Raw genomic sequence first — 13050 nt, 5'->3', positions numbered from 1 at the left:
ACAGACAATAAAGGGAAAATAATGTTCCAGAGTGCAAGGACAGGTTATATACCAAAGATTAGGCAGAATGCCATTGGACTGCTCAAAAGCAACATTGGCATAGAAAATAACAAACAGTGCCTTCAAAGTTCTGAGCGAAAATGATGTCACTATATCTAGCTCAATTGTCAGTCATGTTTGAGGGAAGATAAAGATGCTTTTGAACATGCAAGGCATGGAACATTTTTAACCTCTGTGCCTGCCCTTGTCCTTAGTCTAGACTGGAGCAGGGCCTCTTGAGGGATGTTGCCAAGGGGAAAAAGTAGAAATGATGTGTTTGACTCTATTGAGAGGAGTATGAGGAGCACTTAGGGGTAGGTATAGGAAAAACTTAGCAAACGCAAAAATAGGGCAATTGTTGACTCGATGAAGAAAAAGAAAAATTATATAAGGGAAATGTAGTATGTAATACAGTTGGCTCAGTTCTGAACCATGATCACACAGACATAGTGAAATGACCTCTGACTACTGGTTTAACCAGAAATTATTGTACAGCTCAATTCTGAGGATTTGGGAAGAGAGGAGGAGCATCATCTTTCATAATAGACCCAATAGAAAGTATCTGAAACAAAAACAAAAAAACTGAAAGTGAAGCTTTGACATATTATATAAGGATATTGATTCTAGATAAAATAGTTTTAAGTTTAACGTAGTTTCTTCTAGGGAGAGAATTTGTAGTATCCAACCATATACATAAATAAAAGTTTTATAAAAGTAAGAGTTCCATATTTTGATTGGGTCAGAGGCCTTAGAACTCGAAGGGGAAGAGAACATACCTGTGAATAGTGGGTTAGTTATCCCTCTGAAATCTCTACCCTCTAGAACAGTATTGTCCAATAGTAATATAAGGTAACCCACGTATGTAATTTAAGTGTTTCTATTAGCCACATTAAAAAGATAGAAACAGATGAAGTTAATTTTAATAATGGATTTTTCTCAATATATCCAGAAAATAATTTCAACATGTAAACAATATAAAATTATTAAGAAAATTTATACTCTTGTTTTTAATACTAAGTTTTCAAAATCCAGTGTGTATTTTGTATTTCCAGCACATCTTAAGTCACACCAACCCCATTTCAGGAGCTCAGTAGTCACATGTGGCTAGTGGCTGCCATATTGGACAGTGCAGCTGGAGAACTGGGGCTAGTACAGTGCCCCAGGGTCTTGCCCTGTAGTCAGATGTGTGGCAACCATCCTTGGGCAGTGAAAGAGAGGCAAAAAATGAGGAGCCAGGGAGTTTTCTCTGGTGGCCGAGTATTGGTCCCATGCTGGTAACTTTTGAGGACTCATTTACAGCAAACAATAGATATTTGATAAATATTGGTTAAATGAATGCTGAATGAATACACAATTCATACAGTTAAATTTTTGTATCATGGAAAATTGTTGATGTTAATGGGTATTAAGCGTAATAAAGAAGCAAAGTAGAAGAGAAATACTGGAAATTTTGTTTCATCTGTAGAAGCAGCCGTATTTCTCTTATGCTTAATTTTGCACTTCATTATCATGAAGTATATTAATGGATATACATATCATACCAAAGATATCATTTTGGCTTGAGTGCACTCTAATACAAAAAATGTATGTCAGTATTCATACTTTTTACTAATCTAGTATGTTTTATTTTATGAAACTTAAAATCATACGTAGTACTGGTTGCCTGGTGTTTTGGAGAAAGATGCATATTTCAGTGTTTTTGGTCACAAATACAAATTAATATTCTTTGGATTTACATTTTTATTTTGTCTTGCTTGAGAATTGTTTCTTATAGATTTTCTAGTTGGTACTTTTTGCTGACAAGCTAAACATGATCATTCTGAATAATTTTTTTCTTATAAATGATGATATATTAATAAAGTATCTTTATCTTGTCTGTTTTGTGTTTGAGACATTTAAAAATGTCTTTTTGTGTTTTTCTTCTCTTGACTAGGTGCCAATGATACTAAATTCACTACAGAGAAGTGTACAGGCAGTGTTGGTGGGAAAAATTCAAATTCAGGACTGGTTTAGCAATGGCATTAAGAAAGCAGCTTTAATGCACAAGTGGCCATTAAAAGAAATATCTGTTGATGAAGATGATCAATGTCTACTTCAGAATGATGGATTTTTTCTTTATCTGTTATGCAAAGACGGATTATACAAAATAGGCTCTGGATACAGTGGAACAGTTAGGGTAGGTGATTCCTTACAGCTCTTAATCATAGTGGAAGTTATGTCTAATACTGAATTGTGTTCTGTTTGCTTCTTGCTTTATTTTTAGAGCACCATCTAATTTTGATGTAATATTATTTCTTTGAAAATCAAAATGGAACATACATATTAAATGTCATTCATCCATTTATGTTATTTTTCACTGATTATTAATTACAAAATTGTTGATAGAACTAACTTTTGTTGTTTCACAGGGCCATATATATAATTCTACATCTCGCATCAGAAACAGAAAAGAAAAAAAGTCTTGGTTAGGGTATGCTCAGGTAGGAGAATATCCACAATAAACCAAACTTTTCTTTCTTATCTTTTAAAATATGTGGTCCATATTTGTTTAATCAATAAATAATATCACTTCTATTTAAACAGATAGAGCATATTTTTTAATAATATGACTATAACAATGGTATGGTGTAGTATAAAGAACATTGACTTAGAATTCATGAGAGATTTACTTTTAGGTCTGGCCCTGCTTCTTACTAGCTGTGTGTCTCTGGACAACTCAGCTAATTTATTTGATCCTGTGTGATTTAGCTGTAAAATGGGAACAAGTATGTCTTCTGTTGGAGTTCTTGTTTAAGAGAGCCTCTAGTTAAGAATCAGAGACCACCTTTATCATTTACAAATCTGAATTAGGAATGTAACTGTGACCCAAAGCCAAATTAGAGCTTTTTACCACAAATTCCTTCATTCTAAGTCTAGATCAGTACACTCCAGGGAACAGTGTGTGGCCTGCCCAGTAGATAGCTGCCTGCATGGAGGATCATGCAGAGTATCACCAATGAAAGAAAAGAGCTAGGCCCATATTGCTCTCTTAATGCGTGATCTCATCACCTGACTGACATGGCCAAATGGGTGTCAGCAGTTGGATGCATGAAGCAAACGAATGATGAAGCAAATGAATGATGGTCAGAGGGCCAGAAGTGTTTGTTTCTATACTATCCTTTCCTGGGAAGTGAAGCCCAAGTTTCCTTGTGGCAGAATATAGAATAAAGATGTCCCTGCACTCCTGTCTTGCCTAACTCAAAGTTTGTTGTCAGCATCAGATGAAAAAAGATATTTGAAAGCATTCTGAAAATTAAAAAAATTATTGTTGCATGAAAAATAATCTTATTCAACTTTTGGGGAGATTTTCAAATTAAGTTTTAAATATCAAATTAATTACTCAGTAATTGTCTGTTAAAACATAACCTGGTTTAAAATATCAAATTTTTATTTGCCACTGCTGTATTTTATCTAACAAATAATAACATGGGAAATACATTTACAGAAATATGTTCAATGACATATCATTCTATCTAAAACCACTACTGATTTTTAAATATTAACCTAGATATTTGTGAAGGAAACAGCAGTCATTTCTATTATTTACTTGGCAAGTGATATGATAATTTTGACCAAAATAACCAAAATGTTTTTACTGTCTTGTGTGGTGTATCTGAGAATTAATAGGTTAAATTGATACTCAGTGGTGTATAATACCTCCTCTTATTAAAGTATCAATATACTCAGGTTCTTCTGTTTTAAATCTTTAGTGTATTTTAGACATCAATATTGATGTATTATTGTACCTCAAAAAACTGTAATACAGACCTCTATGGCTACTTTTTCTACTAAGTAGTTAATGAAAAAATATTTTAACATATAACATAGCAAAATTTTTTGTTGTTATCAGGGTTATTTATTGTATAGAGATATGAATAACCACAGCATGACAGCCATAAGAATAAGCCCTGAAACACTGGAACAGGATGGTACTGTAATGTTACCAGGTATGTTACTCAACTAGTCATCTGTTTTCTTCACAGGTGATTTTAAGAGATGTGCATGTTAGGCCACTGAGACATATAAAGAATGGTTAGCAAGGAATAGTGCTTGCTTACAAATGGGTTAAAGAAATCTTGACATGCAAAGCATTTTATAGTCTATATAAAATTAATGCATCTGAGAAAAACAGATACCATAAATATAGTATGAAGTGTTTTAATACTTGTTTTCAAATTCTTGCCCAAATTCTGTAGCCTGACCGCCCCCCCCCACCCTTACCCCACCATGACTGCTTCGACTCCTCAATTAGTGGGGAGATGTTGCTTTGTTGCGTTTAATAAATCCACGACTCTGGCTCTCAAATAACCTTGATGTAAAGAACCTTCTGTTTATTTTGACTTTACCAACAGTATACTTTGGGTTTTCCTCTTTATTTTAAAGTGTTTTCAGAGACAGATTTTAGGGTGGGTCAGGAATTTAAAAAATTCTATCATTTATACTTTTTAATAATACCCTGATAAGCCATTTTGGACAGAATTCATTTTGCTTTAATTTTGAGGTTGTACATATGTATTTATCCTTCAGATCACTGTGCTGTCTAAGTTCTTAGGCAGTGAATCTTAAATTTTATGGAACACCGGGCAAATGCATAGTATATTCTCCATTGTAAGGTATTTGAATTTGCTTATATCTTTAATACATTCTAAAGGAGCTTGTTTATACTAAAATCTTGAATGTTTAATGTGTCTACCAACAATTTCATGGTAAGCAGCAATATTACTTCAAGGCACGTGGCCATCTGAAAATGACTGAGAACTTCTGAAGAACACATTGAAAAGGATAATTGCTCCCTGGCTGCTTGTTAATTTTTAAGATATTTTTATAACTTCATCAAACATTTATTTGAATATTACTTTGTCTACATATATCTAAATTAGTGTACCTGATGCCATGTTAAGGTAAATGTCACATTTCATGTGTGTTTCATAAATAAAGCTACTTTGGAAAACATAACTTATTAAAGCCATTTTGTAAATAACTGTCTGTTTTCAGATATGTCTACAGGGTTTTATTTGTTTGTTTATTTGTTTGTTTTTTAATCATCACAAGTCCCAGGCCATGTCTCTGGTCCTAACAATGATGCTGATGATTATGATAATAACAATAATAATAATAAAAATCTTTTGAAATAATAACATGTACCCCCATATATTAAAAGTAATCATATTTATTGTACAACTATTATATAAGCAAAACAAAATAAAAATTAATTGTAACCCCACTTCCCATCTATAAACACTACCAACATATCAGTGAATATCCTTCCTGTCTTTTTCCTGTGTATATTATGTACATACTTGTATAAAAGTGATTGTATGCTACATATTGCTTTTTTAAGCTACCCCTTTCACTTAATATTCTGAATATATTTCCAGGCCATTAACTAGTCTTCTGTAACGTCATTTTAATGTTATAAAATATATTCCATTGATTAATATTTGAAATGGAGGTCCCATCTAATTTTTTGCAATGTATAATAAATTTCACTGCAATGGGCATCCCTATCGCTCTGTCTTTGTGCAAGTCATTTTAGGATGTCTTGGAAGAAAAATTGTTAATCCTTCCGTGACCCCCTGCCCAACAGATGAATACTAATGTAAAGGGTTTACTTCTGAAAAACGCTGATCATTCAACAGAGATTGTGACTGAGAAAGACCATTTGAAAATGGTCTACTTACAGCCCTTTTATTTATTCCATCATGGTAAAAAATGACTTGTTAATGTTTCAGTTTAAATCCCTCTACTTCATTTAACATATGAAATGCACCTTTTAACAATACAAATGTGGCTTTCTGTGTTTCACAAATTTGTACCATATTCATGGTGAAGAAGGAACCAGACTGGGGGAGATAGTCCCACGTTGTGTATCTTGATATTTTCCCGAAGATGCTGTCTTATAACGTTACATGAAGGATACAGAAAGGATAAAGAGAAAAATCTTTTTGAAGTCACGCAGCAGGAAGACTTGCCTTCAAGCCTGAAGAAGCCTGTTGTCATTTTTCCTTTTCTTTGACCTGGGAGGCAGTTTCTTTAATAGTCCTTTTTTCCCTAGCTAGGGGCAACTCTGCTCTGTAGTTTTCCCATCAAGAAGGAGCAGAAGTGAACTGTCAGGTTTATAGATGGTAATGAATACCACGTTTACGATTGACAGAAATCTGGTAATTCCTTGAGCTTCATGTTCCAACTTGTCTTATAGACTAGTTTATAAATAAGTTGTTTTCAACCCAGCACTGATGAGCTGAAAACATACTTTTTTTTCCCCTGTTGTCATTTAGCCTTGATATGTTGGCATACCTTTTATATTGTATCCCTGTGTCATTTACTCTTCGTGTCTGGTGACAGGTTGCCTCAGATCATGAGGGTTTTTGCTACTCTTCTTGCGCCGCTTCACTCCTCACCCCTGCGTTTATCTGAAATTATAATGAGTTTTTCTTCTTTGCTTTTTAGTTTAAAATCTTACAGCTTAGAGCTTGAGAAGCATCTTTCTTGCGCCTCTTTGTATTCTGTACAGTGGACTAGGAACTCTTTCTTTCGATTTCTCCTCTCTTTGATTACCAAGTCTCTTGGGCTACCAGTGGGCCTTGTCTCCCAGTTTCTATTTCCAGTTTGTGATCACTGAATTCTCTATTTGGTAAGGGTCTGCCTGTGTTTTGCGTATTTATAATAAGGAAGTATGCTAGTATGAAGCTCCTGGGCAAAGATATAGAGTAACTCAGCTTATTTGGGTGGGCTCCATTCCTGCATTCCAAAACCAGAATTTTATGTTTTGCTGATTCAGGTGCAAATAGAAATGAAATATTATTTTTTGGTATTGTAATTAATGGAGAGATTCATCCTAGTTCTCTGCAGTTATTTTGGGAAATGTGTGTGCTTTTAGACTTGCTTGCTGAACATTTGTTTTTCCAAAAGGATACAGTTTATACTTAGATATTGAGTTGCTTGTAGTTTCATGTTATTTAGTAGCAATCACTAACACACTGTCCCACCGGTCCTTCTGTAATACTGGTATCCCTTGTTGCAATTACACTTGTGCATTATTTTGATCAAAGTATATAGTGCACTGTTCCACAGAGATATATACAGTATTGATGAAATATGGCATTTCAGCCAAAATATATGAAAACTTTCAGACAAAAAGAAACACATAACCATAGATTTGTTCTATGAAGGGTGAACATTTAAAAAGTGTATAGCATGCTAAATGCTAATAAATACTGGGAATAAGCGTTAAACGTAAGTGGAAACGGTACAGCCAGTTCTATATTATAAAGCAAGGGATATCTGTAGTTGGACACCATAGACCTCAAATGCAGAAGCTTTAAGTCTATCTGTATTTTTCTGTGACACTAATGACTGTGATGTATGTCTGAAGGTAGAGTGTTGCCTACCTCGCATGGATTGTATTGAATTGATTATAACCACATTATAGTTTGTTCATTGTGGTGCATGTTTATTATCAGACTGTATCTAATACTAGTTCATTTTGAAATTAGGTGGGCTCTCAGGTCCTTGATTATGGAAGATTTATAAATGTAAGCACAAAATGTAATGCGTGTTATTAGTTGGATTGTTTAGTTTCTGCTAATTTGTAACTCTTTATTAAAAAGCACAGTCTCCCTTTGAGTTTAAATTACCTTTATTGTGTGGAGAACTCTCATTCTGACTTCAACAGAGGAGTAAAGTCATTTTGTGAGGTGTTTATTTATATTGTAATGTAATTGCTGTTTCTTCCTCTTGCACAGATTGCCACACTGAAGGTCAAAATATTTTATTCACTGATGGAGAATATATTAATCAGATAGCTGCTTCCAGAGATGTAAGTATTCTGAGTCATGAGAAGCTGGTATAAATGGAATCTTTTTCTCGTAAATTATTTGATTTTTATTAGATGGAAAGTAGACCCTTAGAAGATCAATTCATGTAACAAAATACCGTGGATGTTTTATTTCTCTTAGGATGGCTTTGTTGTCAGAATATTTGCCACAAGCACTGAGCCTGTGCTACAACAAGAATTACAACTTAAGCTGGCCAGAAAATGCTTGCATGCCTGTGGTATCTCACTATTTGATCTGGAAAAGGACTTGCATATTATAAGTAAGATGGTCAAAAAAACCTTTCTCCTACATTTTAATTATCAGATTCTTTATTCTTTAGAAAACTAACATTGTGTTTTCAACATTGTAGCTTATATTAGGTAGCTATTTTGCTGTCTGTTACTATGAAGCACACTTAATGAATTAATATGTACAAATAACTAGGAGTAACTTGAAGCCTTTGATTTTTATTTGAACAGGCTTTCAGGATAGTCATAGAATGGTCCCGTGGATTGTGAAAATGGTAATTGGCCTAACGTTTGATTTAAGAATCTTTCATTTGGATACAGAAATGCAGACGTCCACAGAATATTTCTTGGACTTAGTATACTTACTCTTGCAGTGTCATAGTAGTAGTTAGGATTAATAGTTTCCATGAGGGTCTCAATTTTGGTTTGCCGTACTGTTCCTGGTTTAATAATTCCATTTATTAACTTGTGGGATTCCTTGCAAGACCCAACTTTTTTGACTGTTATTAAATTTATTAAACTTCATTAGTGATTTACTTTGCATTTGTGTAGTATTTTTGTTTTTCCATAGAAAAATATTGTATTGAACTCATAGTTTTTGGGTTTCAAAATCCCATAAGCTCATTAGTAGTTTGTATAATTGGACAAACTCATAAAATGTGCTATATATGATTATTTACCCATAGTTTCACAGTTTGAAAATGTGCATAAGGGTTTTTGTGTGTATGTGCACACATATGTATTCAAATTCATGGATTAGCTACATGAAATGTTCTCCTATAGAAAAAAGCTTGGAAGAGGGAATCTGAAATACCTTAATTCAGATATCTGAATGGTATTGTTCAAGCCCAGACACTTCATGTCAGGACTTACTTCACCAAGCTTTATATATTTGCTCATTTGTAAGCCAAGCAGTATAGTTGTGAGGATCAAATAGGAAAAGGCTCATGCATTCTATAATGCCTGATAGCTAATAGATGCCCAATGAAAATTAGTTCATTCATTAATTCAAGAAATACGGCTGACATTGATTTAAACAATTTTTTTAACATTAAAAAAATAATTTGGCACTAATTTGAAACAAATTAAGGAGCTTATGGTAACTTTATCTTTCCTTGGAGTAGTGTGGCTACTGCTAATATTTTTTTAAATTGAGGCATATGACATACCCTGTCATCCTTGTTTTTGAGTGATACTAATTGAATTGATTTTTTCATCACTCAAACTAACACAAGTTGTGCTTGAAATTATTTTTATTTATTTATTTATTGCTTGAAATTATTCATATTAAAAATGTAACAGTATTTATTAAGTCTTGTTGTATTATCAGGTACTGGATTTGATGAGGAGTCAGCAATTCTTGGTGCAGGACGAGAGTTTGCACTAATGAAAACAGCAAATGGAAAGGTAAATTATTCTTTTAGGATTAAAAATTACATTATCTGCTTTAAGAGATAGTTGGTATAATCAGTTGATTAGCTTACATAGTTCACATGTTTAAACATAATCGTATTTTAAAGTTTGATTAAAATTTTTTTATATAGTAAAATTTTATGTTGAAATAATATAAAAGAAAATTGTAACATTTGAGTATAAAACTTCATAAACTTTATAAAATTTAACCTTTTTACAGATATTTACTTTAATTATGGATCTCTTTGTGTAATTTTTTGAGCTGGGGTGAATTCACATTTGGGTTTATTTTGAATAGGTTATCCCTTGCCAATTTTTGTAAATGTGCAGACACATATAGACTACGAGGTGGGGAAAGTAGGAGCATGTACAATTAAGTTATAGATTGTAGAGATCTATTTATAGAGATGGAAGATTTTTTTCTTATCTGGTGGGTGTGAGGATAAAGTAAGGTAATTAAAAGAATGCTGAAAATTAAAATTATGAGGCATATACAGTATATTTGTATGTAAGCCTTTTTTCACTGGGAAAAATGAATTGACAGTTTTATGAATTTGTATGTTTGGAGTATATTTATGGCATGTATTTATTCATGCCTATTCAGGATACTTATGAAAGATGATAAGTATCCTGAGTAGGTATGAAAAAACTATTGTGAACTGTATATTTTTGGAAAAATATGCCTATTTCTCTCCTGTTCAGCTCTCAGAAGTTGAATAGTAGTAAAGAAAGAGTTTGAGTTCTTGTTATTTTTATTTTCAGTAAAGTATGGAGGTTTTTTTCTCTCATGTGAAACCTGGTGCACTACTTCAAAAGACACTATAATTCCTTTTTTTTTTTAATGTGTTAAGATATATTACACTGGCAAATACCAGAGTCTCGGAATCAAACAAGGGGGTCCTTCAGCAGGAAAATGGGTTGAGCTACCAATTACGAAATCCCCAAAGATTGTGCACTTCTCAGTTGGACATGATGGCTCTCATGCCCTGTTAGTTGCAGAAGATGGAAGCATATTCTTTACAGGATCTGCTAGTAAAGGAGAAGATGGAGAGTCAAGTGAGTGGACTATTCAGTAAAAATACTGTGGAATTTATTAACATAAGATACATCAATTTCAACAGCACTAACCTTCCCAAGTTAATAGAAGATTATATATTGAGGAATATTCAGTTAATGGTTGTGGTGTACTGTTCATTATAGAACTATGATTGCTGATTTCATACTAGAGTTCATATTCATGAATTTTTATATGCCTTATGCATTACATACATGGCTATTTATCTGTTTTGTCAATTGGTGTTATTTTTAAAAATTTATTCCAATATATTATTTTAGAAAGAATATTTTAGAAGTAATATATTGGAAATTTTGCAAAGAGTATATATTTCACAATGAGGTAAACCTTATGTAAATTGTATAATAGTGTCAGTTATGAAACACTGTTCTTGGTGTTATTTCATTGTGATAAAATTCCTAAGCAATGAAAAATTAAAGGATTTTTATTGTTTATCTCTTAGCTTTCCTATGCTTCTGTTCAGTTTTCCTCAAAGGGTCATTTTTCTGTTTTTGTAACTTCTCTTGTACATTATACATTGTAGTAGTTGGGGTAGCATCTTATGAGGATTAGGTTTGAAGTCAACATCTAATGTAGAAATCATGTGTAAATAAATGTTATCCTGAAAAAAATCCCTTCAGATAACCATGAAGTGTATTACCATACCTCAGAAACTTCAGCCCAGCCAGTTTTTCCTTCTAGCGTTTGGAGGACATCATTCTTCCTTTGCTTAAGCACCAGATAACTTAGTTGTTGTATATAAGTATATAGATCATGTTATAAGAAAAGTTATAGTGGTATTTTAATCCCAGAATTGTACCCAACACAGCAATATGTTTTTAATCAGAAGGGCATGCAAAAACTGGGATTGACTAAGGGAGCAAAAGATTGGCATTTCCCATCTTTTGCTCAATTCAGGGATTTAGTTTTTGAGAGCAGAGGCTGCTTAAATCATCTACGTTTAAATTTGTTTGCTCTCCCTCCATATGCATATTTCCTTTCAATCTCTGACTAGGTGTAGCTGCTTAATAAATATGTGTTGAATGAATGAGGAACTGATTTTTCTTTCCAGGATCTATTGGAGGAATACATGTACAATAGAGTTTGAGAGTAAAGGGATTTAAAAAAATTATATATATATTTATTATATATATATATAACTTTACATATTTATATTTTATATAAATATAATATATATATATATGATAATGGAATGGTATTGATAATATAAGTGCTAATCTAGAGATTGGGCTCCCCAGAAGTTTGGTAGAAAATTGGTGTTTCTTATTGGGAATTTCAGTGTCCTACAAAGAAGAGGATCTGATAGCAACAGCCTAATAGACATTTAATGAGATGAGGCTTTCAGATTGACTCATTTAATTGACATGTTGGGAAGCCCAGGCCTTTGTGAAAATAAATAAATAAAGTGTATGATAAGTGAAGATGATATGTTTTTCCTTGGGCTTTATATACAAATCATTATTTTTATTTGTACATAGATGCCTTAAATTTTTTTTTTTTTTAAGCTAAGAGCAGACGGCAATCAAAACCTTATAAACCTAAAAAGATAATTAAGATGGAAGGGAAGATTGTGGTGTATACAGCCTGCAATAATGGAAGTAGTTCTGTTATTTCTAAAGATGGAGAGCTATACATGTTTGGAAAAGATGCCATTTACTCTGATAGTTCAAGTAAGTTAATCTTAAACACCGTTTCACTTTTATGCACAGAAAGTCCTATACTAGACTTTATGTATTACAAAGATATATCTAGAAAATTAACATTTGTAGCACGCTTTCTCTACATTTTTCACATTTCTTTCTAAGTAGAGTGTTTTGTTCTTCCTTCCTGCCTTATTGCTGGGAACAATGTCACTAGTTTCCTGCAGAGCTAATCATGGGGCTTGACTAGGGCAGCTCTACCTTAGCTGTTACTTTCTCCAGAAAGCTCTCCCTAGGCTCGGTTAGACGCTCATGTGACATGTTCCTGGTGGTACCCTGGGGACATGATTTTCATAACTTAGCGAATTTATAACTGATGGATTATTTATCTCCTCCTATTGTTCGGTAGTTAGAGAAAAGCTATCTCTCTCTTATTTAATATTATATCCCCAGTGCCCAGCACAGTGTCTGGTGCATGGTCGGGTCTCAGGAATTACTTGTTAAGTGACTGAGTGACTGATAACTACAAGTAGTGGATATGAGGGGTAGAACTAGCCAAATAAAGGGTTTTATATTTATAAACTGTAATCTCAAAAACTTGTCATATTTGGTGGTTATATTTTCTTTCTAGCATTTAGAAATGAGTATAATGATTGTGGCAACCCACTTGGAAGGATTTTATATGAAGTAAATATGTAAAAGCCTATAAATTTCTCTGTAAAAAGGAATTCAGAATTAACGAAGTTTCTGATTAGAGGCTTAGGTGATTGTCTCATGCG

The 13050-nt window shown here is 33.1% G+C and overlaps 1 protein-coding gene across 1 annotated transcript in view; it reads left to right on the top strand.

The window, feature by feature from the left end:
• The window catches only part of MYCBP2 (MYC binding protein 2), a 273159-nt gene that overhangs the window by 57377 nt on the left and 202732 nt on the right, over positions 1–13050 (top strand). The window contains exons 6-13 of the mRNA XM_060129458.1: positions 1973–2215; positions 2448–2519; positions 3929–4025; positions 7824–7897; positions 8037–8175; positions 9474–9550; positions 10408–10612; positions 12137–12301. Of these exons, the coding sequence (XP_059985441.1) occupies positions 1973–2215; positions 2448–2519; positions 3929–4025; positions 7824–7897; positions 8037–8175; positions 9474–9550; positions 10408–10612; positions 12137–12301 (1072 nt within the window). The remainder of the gene's footprint in view (positions 1–1972; positions 2216–2447; positions 2520–3928; positions 4026–7823; positions 7898–8036; positions 8176–9473; positions 9551–10407; positions 10613–12136; positions 12302–13050) is intronic.

The sequence above is a fragment of the Lagenorhynchus albirostris genome, chromosome 18 (genome assembly GCF_949774975.1).
Source record: "Lagenorhynchus albirostris chromosome 18, mLagAlb1.1, whole genome shotgun sequence".
In the NCBI taxonomy this organism is placed as follows: domain Eukaryota; kingdom Metazoa; phylum Chordata; class Mammalia; order Artiodactyla; family Delphinidae; genus Lagenorhynchus; species Lagenorhynchus albirostris.
The sequence above is the reverse complement of the archived record's forward strand: the minus strand, read 5'-3'. Positions and strand labels throughout refer to the sequence as shown.